The sequence below is a fragment of the Tachypleus tridentatus genome, chromosome 6, assembly GCF_004210375.1.
Source record: "Tachypleus tridentatus isolate NWPU-2018 chromosome 6, ASM421037v1, whole genome shotgun sequence".
Taxonomy (NCBI): Eukaryota; Metazoa; Arthropoda; class Merostomata; order Xiphosura; family Limulidae; genus Tachypleus; species Tachypleus tridentatus.
In genome coordinates, this window is record NC_134830.1 from 40,649,588 (window position 1) to 40,670,051 (window position 20,464).

Consider the following 20,464-nt stretch of genomic DNA (forward strand, 5'->3'; position numbering starts at 1 on the left):
CACATGGTAGTCCATAAGAGTTTTCTGCCAGTGACCTAGCTGTAAGTATAAGTTTGAATGTTACATGTAAAATAGTAAGATACACATTAACAACAGAGTAGCATCAGTGGATGTGTGGCTGCTAAAAAACAGCTGCCTAGGAGAGATAACCAAACCAAAAATCTAAAATAAACATCAGGTTTTAAATAGTTGGATGAGAAAAGCTGGAGCAGGTTTTTCTTTACACTTGAATCCAAATTAGAATTGTTTAATGGTAAAGAGGAGAATGGCATCACAAATTACATGAAAAGTGTACAGTGAAACATGCTGGGCAGTCAGTAGTAATACAAGTGTTTGTACATCTCAGCCAATGGTATTGGAGATTTATACAAAATTAATGGAACTTTTACTGTTAGCAGGTACAGTCAGATTCTTATCTATCATACAATAAATAATACAAACAATTTCCGTGGATCGGGATTCATCTGCCAGCAAGACAGTGATTTCAGAAAAAGATGCTGATGGGACACTGACAGTTATGGTTTGACCTGCGTAAAGTCTTCATAATAAATATTATTATGGAGGCTGGATAGGTTAGTAGGGAAAACTGAGTAGGATAAACAGCTATTTAAAGATATTTGCTGAATTGTAGAAGGTAATACAGGATAGTTGGAATGATATTTCACAATAATATATTGTGTTAATACTGAAATGGCCCTTCATTTGCAATTACTCATTGTTTGTGACTCCTGTATTTGTATCACTGATTGTTATACGAACCTCTTTCTCCCCGCTGGTTCCAGATAAGCACATGTACAAAATAATTATCAACAGGCTAAAATTTGTGATTCTTTGATAGGATAATTTATATAATTGTGGATTAATTGCCTTCACTATTACATATAATTACATAGACTTACCATGGTATATATTATATTTTGATGATCTGTAGGACTGGTATCAGTGTGGATTTGTTAATAGCCAGTTTACTTTAATTAAATATAGCAACATATGCATAATTATGAAGCTTTAGGCTTATTTCATAACACACGATGTGTTTAGTCAGTAAATTATTATGCATGTTTTTTATTCATTGTATACAAACAAGCAAATCAAATATGAGTCCAAGTCACTATTAATAACATTTCAACAAACTATTCCAATGAAAATGGGCTCCAAGTTTTTTTAAAGAATCAATGATTAATTCTATCAGCATACAATTGGCAAATGTAATAACACAAACACATTGCTGTCAAAGAGAAATGCACAAAAGGCAAAGAATTTTATTAAATAAATGAATAAAAATAATTAAGGGACAAAAAAATCCCATACAAGTTTTATGTTTTGTTTTTAGTACATTAGAAGACAGTTTGGAGAAAGAAAATTGTTAGGGTGTTGAAGAAACCCAAATCTAACAGATAACTCAAAGTTTTTACCTGATACACTCTTATCAGCTGATGTATCAACATCAAAACCATTGATCTATTGTGGCTTTTCAGGAGCATTTTTAGAAAGTGTTCCTCCAGTAGTGATTACATTTGATGTAGATAGTAACTTTGCTTTTTTTTAAAAAAAAATATGCTGTGAAACTTTCATATTTTTATCATTTGACATTTCATCATACTAAATCAATTTGTTTGAAGTAACATCATGGTAATTACTGACATCAGTCTTTGAATGGAAAACTGGGCTGATATTCACTTTTCTGATCAAAACCAACAACAAAAATAGCTGCTTGCCTCCTTCTTCTTTCTGTTGTCTGAATTTCCTTTTGTGTTTAACAGATTTATGTTCAATTAGAAAGAAATTTTTAGCAAAAAACAAACAAACAAATCTTTAATATCTTTACATCATCAATATATATTCAAACAGCAAACTGATTTAAGGTTTGCAAATGAACATTAGTAGTAAATATATCTAATGTTCAAGCAGTTTCACTCTTCCTGTAACAAAAATTAATGAAATTGTTAAATGAAAAAGAAAGGTATGAATGTGTGTGTGTGTGAGTATATATGTACATTTGTTACTATACATATTTTTTTCATGTATAATAAGCCATACTATTCTGGCTATTTTACAAGAATATTGGAAACATAAATAAGAGGAAGTCAATTTTTTACATACAGCTCAACCAGTTTCTATTGGCTGGCTATTGGGTAGAGTGCAAAATACATGTTATCATCTTTTGTAGATTGACATTCAAAATTAAAATGAATTTCCTTATTACTGACTTCTATGAACAAAACTGGTATAAAACAAAGATAGTAAAACAAATTTTATAATATTCAAGTTTTAACATCTTAGTTTGCTAATAAAATATTAAACTTACCACATATGATGATTGTGACAGAAGTGCTCTAAATCTGTTATTAATAACTTACCTACAACCCATCTTGTAACGTATGAAGTCCCAAATAAACTTATATGAAATAGATATTTCCATGAGTAACATAATTTTACCAAGTTTGAATCTTCTTTGTCTATGAAGCTACAAATTATGAAGTAAGATAGATTTGTTGTGCCTACCTCTAAGATACTCTGTTTCAGGATTAGCCAATGAATAATTTTGTTTTTTACCTTATCTAATTTATATCCAATAGATAAACAAAGTTTTAATCTATGAATGGTATATAAATTAATGTTTTTTGCCCTATGGTGTAATAAAAGACATAGATCACCCAGTTTGAACATTTCTGTGGAACTGTTCAGACAGAGTATGCACTGATTTTGTATGGCACTTATGCAGTAGTTCAAAAGCCAGTTAAATCAAAATAGTTCTAGGATATTGTTAACTTGTTACTTGCCCTAAGGTGCATTTTTAAGTAACTAAAAAAATATTTAGTTTACCAAAAGAATTATCATTAAAGTTTAAGGCTCAAATTTCATAGAAGACTGACACTGGGTGCATACAAGCTTGTGGTGAAACTTGTAAGTTGTGTAATTAAATACAGTATATTGGGCTGAACACTCTCCTAGTGGATTAGTTACACATGGTTCAAAGAGGCAGTCAACAAATAAAATTAAGTAGAAAAAGAGATATAAAATGTTACAGGCTGTAAACTATTTAAGATAAAGAAATGTAGTTCTAAGTTACAATCTGCAGTCATTCTAGAAATTAAAAATGGGTAATTTACACTTATTTTGTATTTTTCATGGTGGCTCCAAGGTTGGTCAAATCTTAAAGGGAACGTTTTATGAGAAAGTCATGTCACATAAAATTCAGGAAGCATAATTGTATGCCTCTGTCACGACTCTCATAATGATACAAGACATTAAATTGGACAACTATCACATTTAGTTTATAATATACTGATTTACTCTAATATTCTAGGTTAATAATGATCAAAAGCAACTTAGACTGCTTTACGTGGAGCTGGGATGGACACAGTATTGTGACCACCACATAAGAGAGTTATTCAATAAAAAATTCAGCTAACCTTTCATTGGGTTACAGAAAGATTATCAAAAATATGTTGAAAACTTTCTCAATTCAGTATCAGAATTCCTGATAGTTGACTTTTGGTAACTATGCATGTAACCAACAAGTGTTTGGGGGAAGGGGTATATAGAATGAATTAATGTAATATGGTGGTTATCATATTTTCTCATACACTGCACATTTATCTTTTGACTGATATCGGTTTTGACAGTGCACATTTGAACTGTTGATAATGATTACATTTATTACTTGTCTCTCTGTTGTTTAATCAATTACTGTTTTATTTTATCTCCTCATTCTTCCAGGTCCTCCTAAAGGCCCAGACTCTGGGGATTTTTCCCTGGTATCCCTGCCCTGTCAGTGACCCTGTTTATCTGCACATTTTCCTAACTGCTTCAAATGTAATAAATTAATTCTGTGTAATTAAATATGACAACATGATTGAGTTCAGACTATTTCTAAAAGTTTTAGAAACATTAAAACAACTATTCATGAGTTGAACTTTCCATCATATTAGATATTTATTTTGATGTTTGATGTATTGTTGCCATTATGTGATACCCCTGTACTTCACATCATTTACATATAAAATTTAGGTTAATTTTAAATTACTTACGTTGTTTATATTGATTGGAGTTTTTATGTATTTGCCATTTAAACACTTTGTATCCAATTAAGATGATTATGTTGAAATTAGGTTTTGCAACTTGTTTTGTTCATATGTAGAATTATATTCTCTTCAAAACAGTATAATAATTACCTTTTGTTTCCATTTTTGATTATTACATTAATGTTGTTTAAGAAATCTTAATATTGATTGGTTGGATTGTGATGTGAATGAAATGGTCAGTTTCTGATATTCTAAGCTACTATCTGTGTTTCATTTTTTAATCATTAAAGATAATGAGAACAGAAAGTGAAATTAGTAGAGCTTTTTATAAATGCATACAAAAAAATCTCAAATATAAAAAATAAATAAGAAATCTTTATCATATTTTGTTAGCTTGCAGAGACTTGTTTTCCTGCAAAATAATGAGCTTTCAGAGTATTTAGCCATATTCTGGCCCTCTTTTTGTGCATGCAATTGAATTACCAGTCACTAATAAATGTATAATGTTTATGCACATTGTCATATAGATAAAACTTGACTTTTTGAGCTATTTAAAGTTTCTAAGTTGTATTTAGTTTCTTCAGTTTTCTGAATTTTCTCTGTAAACAAATCTGTATTATTTTACATTTTTTCAAATATATTTTTGAAGGTACCATGTTTCAATATCTACTTTAAATTTTTGTTAATCCAATTTACACAGGCTTTAAAAGGCAGTCAATGAAAAGCAAAATACTGTGTGAGATTATTGATGTATTGATTGTTTCAGTTTTCTCTAAAGAAAACTATAAAATGAAAATACTAAGAAATACTTGTTTAATGAAATAACAAACTTATAAATATTAGCAAATGTTTATTATTTCTATCAGTGAGAAAAATCACTCAGTGAAGGTGAGTTTTGAGGTGAGAGAAACATTAGTGGGCTGACATATGAACAGAAATTTTTATAAGCAAGAAACAAATCATAAAACTGAATCTTGTTTAAAATTAGGAAGGTATTATAGCAATATTCATAGGAGCTGTATGTATTTTTTTATGAATGAATACCCAGCCGAACATTATCTACAAGTGTTTACACAGATTTGTTCTATTTACTTAGCATGAATAATTTTCTAATAGTTTTATTACATATCAGGTTTGTTAGGTGAATTTACCCACATCCCATCAGTTTGTGGTGTTTTCCCTTCTCAAGTGATTCGTAAGAGTGCAGCACTAAAGACCATAAATTTGTCTTCATGTTTTGTTCCAGGTTCTTCAAAGGTTAGCTCCTCTTTTTTCTTTAAACACAGAATATTTTAGCCTTCTGAGCAATTTTTTTAAGCCATAACAGTATCATTTTTTACCACTTTGTTTCTTTAATATGTTGTTTGGTTGTTTTGCTCAGTTAAATATTTGATTTCTTTAAAAGCATAAATATTTCTTAAGTTATACTTTTGTGGTTAATTTTAAACAACCTCTATTTATCTTGAATGGAGTTTTATGCATTTGCCATTTAAGAATTTGATTATGTAGAAATTAGGTTATTGCAATTTTTTTAACAAGTCCAGTAATTACCTTAAAAATGCTAAGTTGTAAAATGTATGTTGATCCATCTGGACCATCCCATCCATTAAACCAAACTTTAAAAGTAACACTCAAAGCCAATATTTATTATTCAATCATTTATCAAACCTTCCATTAATTTAAATACCCTTAAATTAATTGCATCCACCACTTCTGAAGATAATCCATTCCAAATTAGTTCCCTTCTGACTCATCTTTTTTTAAAAGAAAACAGTTTCAGAGGTCTTAAGCCTTTCCTCCTGTGACAAACTTTCCCCACCTTTGAACTATTTCCAACAGTTCAATGTCTTTAAGGTAATGAGCCCAAGACTGAACATAATACTTCAAATGTGGTATAAGCAATAACCTATACAATGAAATTATAACTTCTTTAGACTTGTATTCAATATTTCTGTAGATACAGCCTAAAATTGTATTTGCTCTACTAATAGTAATGACACATTTTTTGGATGTCTTAAGAGATTAATGAACTATAATGCTAAGATAATTTTCTTCCATTACACTGTTATGATTATTTCCATCAGAATTATCTAAATTATGATATCCAATGTGCACTACCTTGCATTTATTATAATTAAAAGGCATTGGTTTGCCGTGTCAATATGCATCCACACGTGATGCTTTGTAACATTGTTTATTGTTATTATAATGGGAAAGTTTAACACAGATGTCGAGCCAGTATGTAAGTAGTTAAGTCAGTTACATTCTAATAAAATTATATCTGCTTTGTATGTTCTATTAGTTTGTTAAGAATGTATGTTAGTATCATTAACAATTAGGTGTTTCAAAACATATTCAGAATATCCAGTTTTGCTGACACAAACTATGCATTTTGAATTGTATGTTATCTAAAAGGAAGTTTTATTCATGTGTGCATACTGTTTTATTTCTTTCCTGTTTTGTTTCATATAAAATTTTAAAATGTAAAAATTATTTATTTTGCCTAGGTTCAGCAGAGCTCTATCATTGCTGAACCCACAGTTCTACTACATGGTAACACTGAAAGCAGATTTCCAAACCTAGAGACATTACAGAATTCATCTGAAACAAAAATCAAGAAAAATGGATTCCCATGTCTAGCTCAATTAGTTAATATTGTAATAGATGTTGTAGATGGAGAGAACAAAGAACACGATGTTGGTAAAGAAGAAAGTGTAGATGTACCTGTGTATGGTGAGCAGTTTCATCAGTTGAAGAGATTTTGTGCCATTTTCATCAATCTTTTCTACTTCAAAGATGGTGTTAAAAATTATAGGCTAAACATTAGTGAACTCTTCATTGCCCATAAGGAGGAAATCTGTTTCAAGTACAAAAATGCACTATTCAGTTAAATTATTTTCTACATGTCAAAAAAAAAGTTAAAATTTATTTAATAGGAAGTTCTATTTATTGTATTTCATACATAAAAATCTAAAAAAAAAAAAAGCTTTGATTTTGGGGTTGACTTCTGGATCCCTTGGAGAAAATCATAATAGTTTTGAACAAAATAGCACTGATTTGTCCTTTGACTTTTACTATACATATAGTTTTATCCATCTTTTGCCAATCAGTTTTTCTCAACCTCAGTTGTGGTAGTGTGATGTAATTACTCATGTCTGAACTTTAAGAAGTCTAAGACTGTTGATCTAAATAGGTCTTGAAAGTTCTTTTTCTCTTCTTTTGAACTTTAAAAACTGATATGGCTTCCATTTCAGTGAAGAGTTGTGTAGTGATTGGAACAAAATAATAAAAGCTTAGCTTGATGATGTGCTAACACAAGTAAAAGTGTTTGTGGGCAATTTCCATTACAACTGCAGATTATTTGTTTTTTTTAAAGCTTGCAAAAACTTTTTTATTTATATCTATGGGTCAAATTCCTAACAGTAGATGTCATGACTTGTTGGCAGTAATATTGCTGTCACCAAGTCATAGATGGGTGCCTTCATACACAAAGCTTACAGGTCTTTCATGTAGTATGGAGTGTTCACCTTTATTTGCAATGGGTCCTTGCCTGTCATCTGATCATCCTATACTAAACTGGTTCACACTGCTGCACCCAGTATTTTGAAGGAATTTCACTTTCTTGTCCCCAGGATAGCCTTTATCAATTAGCATTTTGACACTTCTTGATGTTTGTCACATGCTATAATCACCACTGGCACTGTTGATCCATTTGTTAATTTGAGCATTGTTTAATCCTAATGATAGCACTTCCTTCTTGTGGTAAGTGTGACAAGTTGTCTTATTTCCGTTCCTTTTGGCATCAGCACCTGTGGAGACAGTCACTCTTTTCTAGCTTTTTTGTTGGTAGCTTTAGTACTTTATGTTGAATTTCTGTGACTGCTTGTTGGCAACAGACTCTTGTTATGTCCCATTTTGTAACAAGCATAGCATATCTTCTCCCTTTTGTCTGTTAACCTATTTTAACTTTTGATGTCATCTTGCTTCTGATCAGCTACCCCTGGTTTTAACTTTAATTTTTTATTCTTCAACTTTTCACCTGTGCTTACTCCATAAGCTTCTATATACTGTTCTGCCAGCTTTATTATCACATCCGCATTTTTTTGGTGCTCTCTCACTTAGAAACAATGACATGTCAGTAGAACATATGATTATGAACCATTAACATATTAGCAGATCTACCAGTCCTTCAAAACTATCTTCACAGTTAGTCATATTAGTTCATCAAGTGAAATATTGCCATAGGTGTGCCACAAACTGAAATACAGTGTCACATTTGACTTCTCGAAACTTCTGCTACAAATCTTCCGTGATAAACTCATAGCATTTCATCAAGACTGCTTTTAATCTGTATAGTCAATGATATCTTCTGGTGCCATGCCTGCATACACTTGTAGGCCTTTTTTTTATGAGAACAGGACTGAGCCAGGCTGCCAAATTGCCCTTGTTCCAGTTTTGTTTTGGGGCAAATCTTTCATACCTTTACAGGAAGTCATCCATGTCATTTTTCTGTTCATCAGATTTGGGCAGCTTGGGTCATCTAGCCATGAACCCATTGTCATTCTTGGTTCTTTTTTCTTTCTATTGGGTGAGCTTTTTTTTTTTAATCAGTTACTGTACATTTTTTTCTGTTCATCAAATGAAAAGTGTCATTAAAATAACTAAAACAGTCTTGGTATTTTAAAAGCTGTTTGTGGTAGCATATTTAAAGCTTTGTTTCTTTAAAAGTTGGTTGTGGTTGTATATTTAAAGTACTGTTGTTTTTTGTTTATTAAAGGTGGCTATGGTAACATATTTAAAGTATTATTTAAAATGTTATTGTAATAGTATATTTAAAGTAACATTGTTGGTTTTTATTTTAGTTAATCAAGTGCCAAAGAAAGAAAAGGGGTTGAGAAGTATAATGGTAATCTTCTAGTTTCATTTTGTTTAAAGTATGTATAACAAATATAAACATTTTAAAATTTTTAATTGAAAAAATAATCTAAATTCATGTTACATTTCACATCTTCCACCCATTTGCTTGTGCTGACACCTGAAAGAAACTACTGTTATATCATCTTCTGTACCTGTATATTTAACAGTTTTAAGTTTGAATGTTGTCACATTAATTTAATAGACAAGTATTGTTGTCATGGCTTATTATTTTTTTCAGATCCTTAGCTGACTTTTTAATACTTTTTCAGTATACTTGCTTTGTTTTGTTTGTATCAACTTTTATTTTGTCAAATATACATAATGTTGTTTGGTTACCATCAATTTCAGTTTGTAATTAATTGTTAACCACATTCATAGCTATTTTTTCACAGTTTAAATTATTGTTTTTCATGTGGTCTTTACAAAAGCCGTAATAAAAATAGTACATATGTCTCAATTTCAGCATGATTCACAGACCAGGCAAGAAGAATTTCTTCGTCTTCTTGAAGAGTATGCCCAAATTGTCAGTGATATCAACAAAGTAGAAAATGTGGGAGAATGGAGAGAAAAAAAAAAGTATTCTCCATGAATATGACATTATAAAAGGATGTTGGGTCTGATCTCTTTATACCAACAAGTACAGTTAAACTTGTCTGTCAGAGACATTATATAAGGATAAACATTAACATATTTGTTTTCAGGCAGGTTTATATGTTAATAGTGTTAAAAGAACCATATTCTACCAAATCAGTTTACGTGTGATTTAAGCAGTTACAACAAGTTAAGAAAGTAAAATTATTAATTTTAGTTTGGTATTTGTTATAGTTACATTATCTGAACAATTTAGATGGATTGGACAAAAATATCATGGAATATGAAGAGTGTCATGTCATTTAGTTGATAAAACAGTACGTGTGGTGTGTTAGTTTAGAAATGCGCTACAGAAGTCAAGTTAACCTAAATCTGGAACATTACTTGGCTTACAACCTGTTAATGCCATTTTTACATAATTTGGGCAATTTTTGATATGGTTAAAAATACATTGTCATAAAGTACTATAATACAGCTTATTAAAATAAGCTGTACTTTTTTCATTTAGATATCTTACTTTCATGTTTCATTCAAAAGTTAAAGTAAGTGTCAAGAGCAATAAGAATATTAAAAATATATATTTCAAGTATAAGAATATTTGTATGTTATCTTGATTTTGTTTCACATTGAAATATACAGAAAGTATTATTGAAGTAAGTAGGATGAGGAAATTGTCTTAAGGGTTTGTCATTGAAAGTTTGCACATTGTATTGGTAATAAATGTGTATGAAAGAGAAAAAAAATTTAATAATATGATAAACTTCATTTGTGTAAATAAAACCAGTAGTGACAATACTTTCTTTGTGAAGACACAAAATAACAATATATAAAGTATTGTTATGCACAGTATCTGTTTTTCTAAAGTATCATTCCAAGCTTAAATATTATACTTGTTGAAAGTATAAAGACTATAATAATGTAGTTAAAAAAGAATTTGTCTCTGCATGTTAGAATCACCTTTTGTGTGTGGCTTGCAATGTAGTGATTTGTGAATGGAGAGTAATGTGTTCAGAACATATCACCATTTATAAAGTTTGTTGTTTTTACTGTCCTCTGACCAGGTTACTAAAGATCATCATGGAAATTATTACATATCTTCACATAAATAATTTATAATTTTCTTAATTACTCTGAAACTTTACAGTTTATATTGTAGTTACCATTTCATTTCATGATACTTTCATAATTCTTTATCTTATCAACCATAACAAAAATTTTCCATCTCAAACTATTGATATTCAATAAATACAGGAGTATTTGTCTTTGTTCTGTAAATTATAGCATGTTATCGTATTTTCTTTAAAAAAACCCAAAAAACAACAACTTAGTGGACAGTATAGATTTGAAATATTGTAGGAGTTTTGGTTTTGTTCTGTCTTTGCTTGTTTTAGTTTTACTTCACACACAGTTTTTTTTTTTCTGCTTGGTGTAAAGCTATAAATGTAATCGTCTATAACAAACAGATAACCTACAAAATTTCATAATTGTTTACTTTATTGCCAGTGGAATGAAAGTCACCTTCATACAAAAACAAAGTAGAGAAGTAAAAAGTTTTAATACTAAATTTTTATTCAAGAACTTTGTGGATAAATGCATGGAAGCCAATAATTAAAAAATTATAGTTTTTAATTAATTATAGCTAGTCAAGGAGCTTCATCATTTGTTGATTCTACTAAAGCTTTGGAGTTTCAGTTTGAAAGAGCTATTTTGTAATTACTAAAAGAAATTGGTGTTTAATCTACGATTTTATTAGCTGTTTATTAGGTTTATGTGTTTATTTCATGTTTTTAAAGAAGGCTTATATTTTATTTTAAACACATTTTTGTCTGAAGTTTTATTTATTTGTAAATGCTCCTGTTGTATAACTGCATATTAATACCTATAATAAGAGTTTTTTGTATTAAAAGACTACTGTGTATTTAAAAGTATAGACATGGGAGTAAACCATTAGTTTTATTGGCTGTACATTTCACTTTTAAAAATAATTTATTGTTATGTTGGAATTTCAAAGTATTTATTTTCTGTTAATTCTTAATTTGATTAATAATAATAACTTGATTTTCTCAATTAAAGTCTGTAGTGTTTGAATAAGTCAGACTCAATGAAAAAGAAAAGTAGCAGATGTCTCTCTTTGAAATAAATAATACATTATTGATCAAACAAAGCAAAGGTTCATGACATTTTATTTTGTGTAATAGAGCAACGTCTATACATAAGTATGTTTTTGCTTAAGACAGGTCAAGTTTATATCCTTCCAGTGTTTCCCAGAAGGTCATATTAGATACATGAGTAGAGTAATTTTCAAGGAAAGGGAAATTACCTTTCTTATAATATTTGGATATTTATGGTATACCACACCAGGTGGTAAAATTAAATTAACAGTTTAGTTAATGTACTGGCCACATCTTATTCATGTATAATATATAATATTATGGATTTCAACATTCTAAATAGATGAGAAGTTAATGAAGTTTTATGATTAATTGTTACTGTTCAAACATATAAACCTGTGAATCTGTAGTTTTAATTTTAGTGTGGGTTTAGTTGAAATTAGAAGTAGTCAAATTTTCGGTTATACCTTTATCTTAACTCTTTTATTCATATACTTTTACAGTTCAGTTATTTCACATATCAGAGCTTCAGCTACACTTCAAGCATGTAAACTGATTTTATTTTAGCTGCCACTCAGTCATGCAGCAGTATGTCTGCAGACTCAAAACACTAAAAGTTGAGTTTCAATACCTATGATTGGCAAATCTAAGATAGCCCATTGTGTAGCTTTGTATATCAAAGTTCAATTTTTGCTTCTCTGAAACAGATTAATTGTTCATTATTGACTGTTCTTTCTCTAGCCAATTATGAACAGTCAAAAACAATACTTGTAACAACTTCCTTTTCATTAGCCATGTAGCACTTGTAAGATACAGTGCTGGAATAATCCTCAGACTTACTAATTTTCTCAACCTCTAATGTATGATCCACAACAGGCTCATCAGTAATGTACAATTTAACTTGTTCCTTACATGTTGTTACTTCTGTTTTTCTGTGGCAGATTTCTAAGGTTAAAGATGGTCTGAATACTGTTGTGGTTTATAAGAACTTGCATAATGATTTTATTAGTGACAATTGTCAGCTCATTTATAAAAAAGTATTGAATTTTTTAGTAACACCATGTTGATTTATCAATTAACCTGCATGAAATGAAGCCTGCTGGGTTTTATTTAACAATCTAGGAGGGTAATTTTCAAAACATTGTTGTTTTTTTCATGTAGTTTTATTGTTTATTTGATGATGTTTGTTTGTTTGTTTTGGAATTTCGCACAAAGCAACTCGAGGGCTATCTGTGCTAGCCGTCCCTAATTTAGCAGTGTAAGACTAGAGGGAAGGCAGCTAGTCATCACCACCCACCACCAACTCTTGGGCTACTCTTTTACCAACGAATAGTGGGATTGACCGTCACATTATAACGCCCCCACGGCTGGGAGGGCGAGCATGTTTTGGCGCGACTCGGACGCGAACCCGCGACCCTCAGATTACGAAGCGCACGCCTTAACACGCTAGGCCATGCCAGGCCCATTTGATGATGTATCACCAGAGTTTGCAGTAGTTCTGTTGGTACTAGGTTACTGGTACCGGTACTCGAGCATTTTTAATCATGTGACTTAGCAATGAGAAATTCAATTATTTTTCCCAGTGTGTTCTCATGGAAATTTTTTTTTTTTTCATATCAAGCCAAATTGTCAATTATTTATAATCTCATGTTATGATGACTTTGGCAATGAATCAGTTGAAATCTAGGCTTTCTCTTGGTTATAAATGTAATGGGAGTCACCCTTGGAAAAATTCTGTTAGCAAGTTGTAAATTATAGCATGTCAAAGGTTAATGTGGAAAGTGGTTTCTGACTTTTCATTGATTACTCTTTAGTTCCCATAAGCTTGAAGAATATACAAAAATAGCTTCAGGATATCAATGACAAAATTAGAGAGAATATTTGACAGAAAAGGGGGGTGGACAGAAAGAGTTCAAGAACAAATTCTCACATATCCAAATTCTCACACTCGAGGAATTTGAGGTTGTTTTTAAATATATCTTTATACAATTGAGAACTTTAAAATATTAAAATTTGATTTATTATCAATGGTTTGGTGTTGGTGTGTTCATATACCATGATAATTAAGTAGTTTAATTAAATTTTAAACATGATTCACCAAAACTATGTAACAAGCAGTTTGATTTACTTACATAAAACAGTTAAAAACCAGCTCTCATCATTCATATACTTATCAAACTTTCTCAAACTCACTTCAGTTTATTTCTTCTAGAACAAAGGAAACCCACTCCAAACATCAACTACCATGTAAGAAAAGTGAAACTGTCCTAGCTGAAAATGACTCCTACCCTGTTAAGAATTATATTTATGTCCCTTAGTCCTACTACTTTAACTGTTAAATGTGAAAAAAGATGATGCATTGACATTTTCAAATCCCTTTACAATCTTATACACCTCAAACAGAACCCCATCTAAACTCTTCATTTTTCAAGAGAAAAATTTTGAGAAATTTCAACCTTTTCTCATGGGACAACCCCTTCTTTCCATGCACCATTCTAGTAACAATTCTCTGAACCCCTTCTAGCAAATAAATGTCTTTTCTATGGTAAGGAGCCCAAGACTGAACATAGTATTTCAAATGTAGCTTGACCAGTGACCTGTATAATGAAATTATTATCTCTCTAAATTTGTATTCAATATTTCTGTAGATACAACCTAAAATCCTATTTGCTCTATACTGTTAGCAACAGCACTCAGTTTGGATGGCTTTATAGACTGATCAACTTTCCTTCACAACGCTGTTTAGGTTATTGCTATTCAAATTGTGATAACCCACATGTATTATCTTGCATTCATTAAAATTAAACCCCATCTTACATTTATTTGCCCAACTTACTAAATGATCTAAATTCTATTGTAAATCAGCAGCATTCTCTTCACAGTTAGAAATACCCAAACCTTAATATCATCTGCAAATTGAAGTAATTTTTTAACTATTCCTTCATCTTTGTCATTGACGTAAAGCAAAAAGATACAAAAGTCTTAAGACTATACCCTGAGGTATCCCACTTGTAACATTAATCCAGTTTGACTGAACACCATTCGTAACAACTTTCTGCTTTCTTCCATCCAGCTTCTCTTCTATCCAATTTGCTAACTTATTCACCATACCTATAGATAACTTTTTTTTTATAATTTTTTGTTATGTGGCACCTTATCAAATGTTTTCTGAAAATCAAAGTATACCAAATCTACATCCTTGTTCTCTACATAAGCAGCAACATTTTTAAAGAATGTCAAAAGATTTGTAAGGCAAAATTTTCCCTCAGTGAAACTATATGTCAGATATTCAGTAAATGGGTTAATCATGCACTAAGTAAAACCACGTTGACAGTCCAATGAAAGGTGTTAGTGTTACGCACGCATATAACCTAACATGCAATCAATCAATTAGGCACATTCACGTTTTTTTCTAGTGTGGGAGTAACCAGTTTCCAATATTTTTATGGTGAGAATCGCACAAATTACCAAATAATACATTTATAATTGTGAGAAAAGCGAAACTTGAATACCGGATAAGGTATTGGGTGAAAGGTCCGAAAATGGGACATGTGATAACAGATATGATTCTCAACATATGAAATTCTGTAAACCAGTACTGGTACTAGATACCGAGTGCCGCTGGTGGTGCTTCCGATTGAAACTCGGCATATCACAAACTTGGAAATTTGTTCAGTGCTAAATTCAAAATTTGTCACTCTGGAAGGTAGGTTTCAGAATTTCGTAAATAGATGGTACTGATTGCATGGATTTTCATGTAGAATGTAAAATTATTTTTTTTCCTATTTATTTTATTTGTAAAAAAAAAAAAAAAAACTCCAGTAAAGTAATTTGATTCACAAGTAATAAGATTTCCATTTCAAAAGTGGTTGGATTGGCTCTATAGTATAGCTCTGAATTTTGAATCCGTATAATATCGTATCTCCCACACTTTGAGCTATAGGTGTGTTATAAGAGTGATGGTCAATCTCTTAGCTTGGGTGATAGAATGCTGTTAATTGGCTACCATCTCTGGTAAAATGCTCAAAATTAGGAATGTTGGCAGATAATCTTAGTAGCTTGCCATAAATACAAATACCTTTCCAAAAATGTTAGTGGACTAAACATTTTTGAGTTATTTTGGTTTTAATTTCCACATTATAAAGAGTTATTTTATACAGAATGTACTTCAGTAATTTCTTTTATTTAGAAATTACTCTTAGGCTTTACAAATTTACTCCGAAGATTTCCCGAAGGAAGATTCCGCCTTTTTATTTTATAATACACCTGTTTGTTTTAGAGTATAAATAATGCAAAATGATGCGTACTTGTTATGTTTAAATGGAATACAAGTCTACAAGGGTCAAAAATGTGTATATGCACATTAATCTTGTTAAGACCGTGTATCTCGTCATAAGACAATTTAAAATAGACAAACAAAATTAGAAACTTTCTTATAGGTCAAAGTAGTGTGACATTAGTACTAATTTCTAAAATTAAATTGTTTTAAGTGCTCCTGGCGGTGAAGTTATTGATAAATCTGCCAAGAACGCGGTCGACTTTATAATTGTATATATATAAATCTTTGTTTGGGAAGTCTTCCATGTTTAATGTTATAACGTGTTTGAGGTTTATTTCTAAAAAGGAAGTTAGAGCAAAATTTGTATTATTATTTTGTTTGTATTTGAAAACATAATTAGCTGCTATTGGCTGTTACGTAATGCATATTTTACTGTATAAGATTATTTTAAGTTACAAGGACACTATCATGCTCGCCCTTTCAGCCGTGGGGGCGTTATAATGTGTCGTTCAATCCCAGTATTTGTTGGTAAAAGAGTAGCCCAATAGTTGGCGGTGGGTGTTGATGACTAGCTGCCTTCCCTCTAGTCTTACACTGCTAAATTACGGAGGGTTAGTGCAGATAGCCCTCGTGTAGCGAAATTTAAAACAAGCTACTAAATAATTTTAAAAAGTAGAATATTTGGCACTGCTGACTGGACATGAATGTTAACCAGAAACATTGATGTTCCACGTATCAATAGGCTTGGTATATAAGGACATAACGATCAATTGTTGTTTTCATATTATAACCTAAATATAAGGTGATCATAGTTTGTGGATGATTTTGTAGTTTCATAGGTGGTATATACCACCCAATACTCGGTCCTATGGAAGCTGGACTGCCAAGACAGATCCTTATTCTCTCCAACTCTTTTTTTCTTTTCTAAAGGAAATTGAAATTGCACTAATGTCCAAAAGAACACAACTTTCCATACTTGCTGCTATAAATAGAAGTAGCTTAAATTTGAAAACTGAATCCACGTCAAATTTACTCTGTGTTTGTTACCGACTTAGTGCAACATTTTTGGCATGAATGATAAAAATCGTGAAGTAAAGATAGAACAATATAAAATAGGCTGAGGTGAATCCGACAAAATTTATATCCATGGACTTTCTTAAATTTTGATTATTAACTTAAATGTTCCATGTGTTATTTATATGTGACAGTAATTATTTTTATCTTAAACTGCCCTTAAAGATTTAGTCTGATACACAAAAGCTAGTTTAATGACGTTTAGTTTTTCTACCTGAAATGTTTGTTTTCTGTAAGCGACTGTTTAATATTTATAAAATTTTTGCGAGCATGCTCAGTTATTTGTACAGAAAGATAAGTTACGTATTTTTTCAAGGTAATAGAAATATACTGATGTAATTAATTTCTCTACAGTTTTAATGCGAAATTGATTTTTTCTTTGTCACTTTCTCGATCTTTTTCTTTTTAGAATACGAACTGTTAAGCATTACTAAATTCAAATAAATAAAATAAATATAAGCTTAGTAGTACAGGTAGTTTAACATAGTGTTAAGCAAATAGTCATGTGTCATTTATAAATAGCATTCACTAAAGAAATGTGGTATCAAATATTAATGTACTCAATATACTGTAATTTATAACTACACAATTATGTTTTTAAAACTCGTATACTGTGTAGAACTGTACATTAGGTTAAGCCTTGGTTCTTCATGATGAGTTTCTAGAAGTGAGCAAGGCCTCACGAATTTAAGCTATTATATCTGATATATTTACAGACTATATTTTCTGGGCTTATTGTCATTCATTCAGTTTATTAGGCTAGTAAGTAGCCTCCCGTGTATACACAGTAAAGCGACACTTATGCCACCAATGAAGAAATTTAACAGCTGTAGCTGGTATTTCCCTTCTTTCTCACAGCATGAATCCAGATGTCACTATATCATTGAAGTAGCTAATTTAAAATAGTTCTGCTGTTTAACTGACATATTTTCAGGTTTTACCAAGCTACTAACAGTATCTGAAGGGAGTGTGCCACTTGTTGGGGCCACTAATAATTTGGTGCTGATATTCTTGGGGTTTACACCTGTAACATAGCTACTGCAGCCCTGGAGGTTAAAGTGCTCGACCAACAATCTGATAATCACGTGTTTGAATCCCCGTCACACTTAACATGCTCTCCCTGTTCACTCTGAGAGACATTATAATCTTATAATCAATCCCACTGATCGTTGGTACAAGGATTGGAGGTAAATGTTGTTGACTAGTTGCCTTCGCTCTAGTTTATCACAGTTAAATTAGGGATAAATAGTGCAGATAATTCTTGTGTGTCTTTGCGCAAAATTCAAAACAAACATAGCTATTGCAGCGAGTGCATCAGGTTTTTCTCCACTCCAGCAACTTACTAAAAGTAATTTACCACCTTACACCTTACTGCTTTTGACAAAGTTTTACCTGTGAGCATAATGTCTTTGATATCCAAGTGGTGCTATGTGGTCTTGATAGGAGATCCTTCCACAAACTTACCGATGACAGTTTCTCCTTAGTCACGATGCTGAGGTATGCTTGATATTATAAGCATTGCAGTTAAATTTTCATGAGCATCGTATTAACAAGCTTTACAGCGTTACCAATGAAACAGTTAATAGTTGTTGTCTCTTGAGGTATTCTTCTGTCGACCAACTTACGTTCAAAACCACGTAGAATTGTGTCAATTAAACAGTCTTTGTTTATTTTACTTTACCATCAATTTATAATCAATAGCGTTCTTCGTATAAATGGTTTATCGGAAACAACCTAGTTTAAGGTAGTAAGCTTCAGATATCGTCTACTTGGCCGGTGAAGAACATTGTTGTCACTGAAATATTTCTACGAGTAGAGCAAGCATTATCTACTACAGAACAACAAAGGAACAAATGTAACTAGAACAAAAGTAACTCAACTTATTTCAAGATCATGTATTTATGCAAAAAGTGCATGGACTCAGAACGAAAGATTTTGAAAACATATTAAAATTAGATAACAAAAGATATATATGTGTACTATGCCTGTATGCCACATGTGTAAAAAAAAAATTACAGTAATCTTTCTCACAGTTGAATGACTAATAGGGGCCCGGCATGGCTAAGTGTGTTAAGGCGTTCGAGGGTCGCGGGTTCGAATCACGGTCGCACCAAATATGCTCGCCCTTTCAGCCGTGGGGGCGTTATAATGTGACGGTCAATCCCACTATTCGTTGGTAAAAGAGTAGCCCAAGAGTTGGCGGTGGGTGGTATATGACTAGCTGTCTTCCCTCTAGTCCTACACTGCTAAATTAGGGACGGCTAGCGCAGACAGCCCTCGAGTAGCTTTGCGCGAAATTCAAAACAAACAAAACAAACAGACCAATAGGTACTTACAGTGAAAGGAAGTTAATACAGTAAAACCTGTCTAAGGCGGAATCGCACGGAACGTAGTAAACTTTTCCTTAATTATATATAATTTTTTAGCGGAACGTTATACTTGTTTCACTCAAAGAAAGTAAGACGTTTGTGAATAAAGTTGTTATACTGTTTATGCTATATTTATTAGAATAAGAACAAAAATAGATATTCAAAATGTACGGTAGTACACGAAACATTAATCAAATTTATTTGAATAAAGTGTCCAATTTCAAGTGTTTCTTTTTTTTTTTAATGGGCTTTCTCATGAGGTTAAAACAGAACACCAATTCTACGGTCTTTTCATGAAGTTCATTTTCTCCCTTCATTTTTGCATATAATTTGGTAGTGTTGACATAACGCTTGCGATGAAGTAGTAATTTCTATTTCCTCACTATCTTTTCTATTTTGTTAATCTTCTGAATCTCTTGCACTGTTACCATCTTGTGATTCTATTACAAATTTTAAATCACTTTCATCAGTTTTTGTTGAAACAGTATTTTCAACGTTCCGTGTTCACAAGGTAATCTGCATCAATCTTCTCAATCAGAGTTTGGATTTGGCTAGAATCACCATAATAAACAACTTAAAAAGTGACAGTATTTAGTAGCTTTTTTTTTGGAAATGAGGGTATTAAGTGAGTTTTCCCTAAATTTTAAAATTAAGGAAGATAGGAATTTAATTTTTCGTGAGAATTATTTAAAGAGTAGAATTTTACACTTAAAAGACAAATATATATGTCTACAAATCATGAATCTAATTTAACTTCAAAAATAATGACGACAGAAAAAATAACAGAATATATTTAACCAATACTTACTGTAACAAAATGTCCGAGAATTTATTAACCTTTAAATACATTATTAATTAATTAAGAATTTATTAATATTTAGAGAAATTATTAATTAAATAATAAATTAATATTTAACCAAAAACATTTTTTTCCATCTTATTCAGGTTCTAGTTCAACCTGTTGATAGATGAGGTAGGTGAAAGATAGTTTTCCGTCCGTTTTAGGCAGGTTCCGCCCTATAGAGGGCTTTTATAAGAGAAATCTTAAAATAATTCTGCAAAATTTTGATATTTCCGGATTGTACAGGTTTCTGC

General features: G+C 31.2%; 1 protein-coding gene across 7 annotated transcripts in view; it reads left to right on the forward strand.

The window, feature by feature from the left end:
• The window catches only part of LOC143252304 (uncharacterized), a 57,543-nt gene extending 45,843 nt beyond the window's left edge, over positions 1 to 11,700 (forward strand). For 5 of the 7 annotated variants that reach the window (XM_076504226.1, XM_076504224.1, XM_076504222.1 and 2 more), the window contains exons 10-13: positions 5,161 to 5,285; positions 6,536 to 6,761; positions 8,891 to 8,934; positions 9,409 to 11,700. In XM_076504226.1, the coding sequence (XP_076360341.1) occupies positions 5,161 to 5,285; positions 6,536 to 6,761; positions 8,891 to 8,934; positions 9,409 to 9,534 (521 nt within the window). In that variant the 3' untranslated portion in view covers positions 9,535 to 11,700. Of the gene's footprint in view, positions 1 to 5,160; positions 5,286 to 6,535; positions 6,762 to 8,890; positions 8,963 to 9,408 lie in introns of all 7 variants that reach the window. The other 2 variants (XM_076504228.1, XM_076504229.1) reach the window with 2 other exon arrangements.
• The last annotated feature ends 8,764 nt before the right edge of the window (positions 11,701 to 20,464 follow it).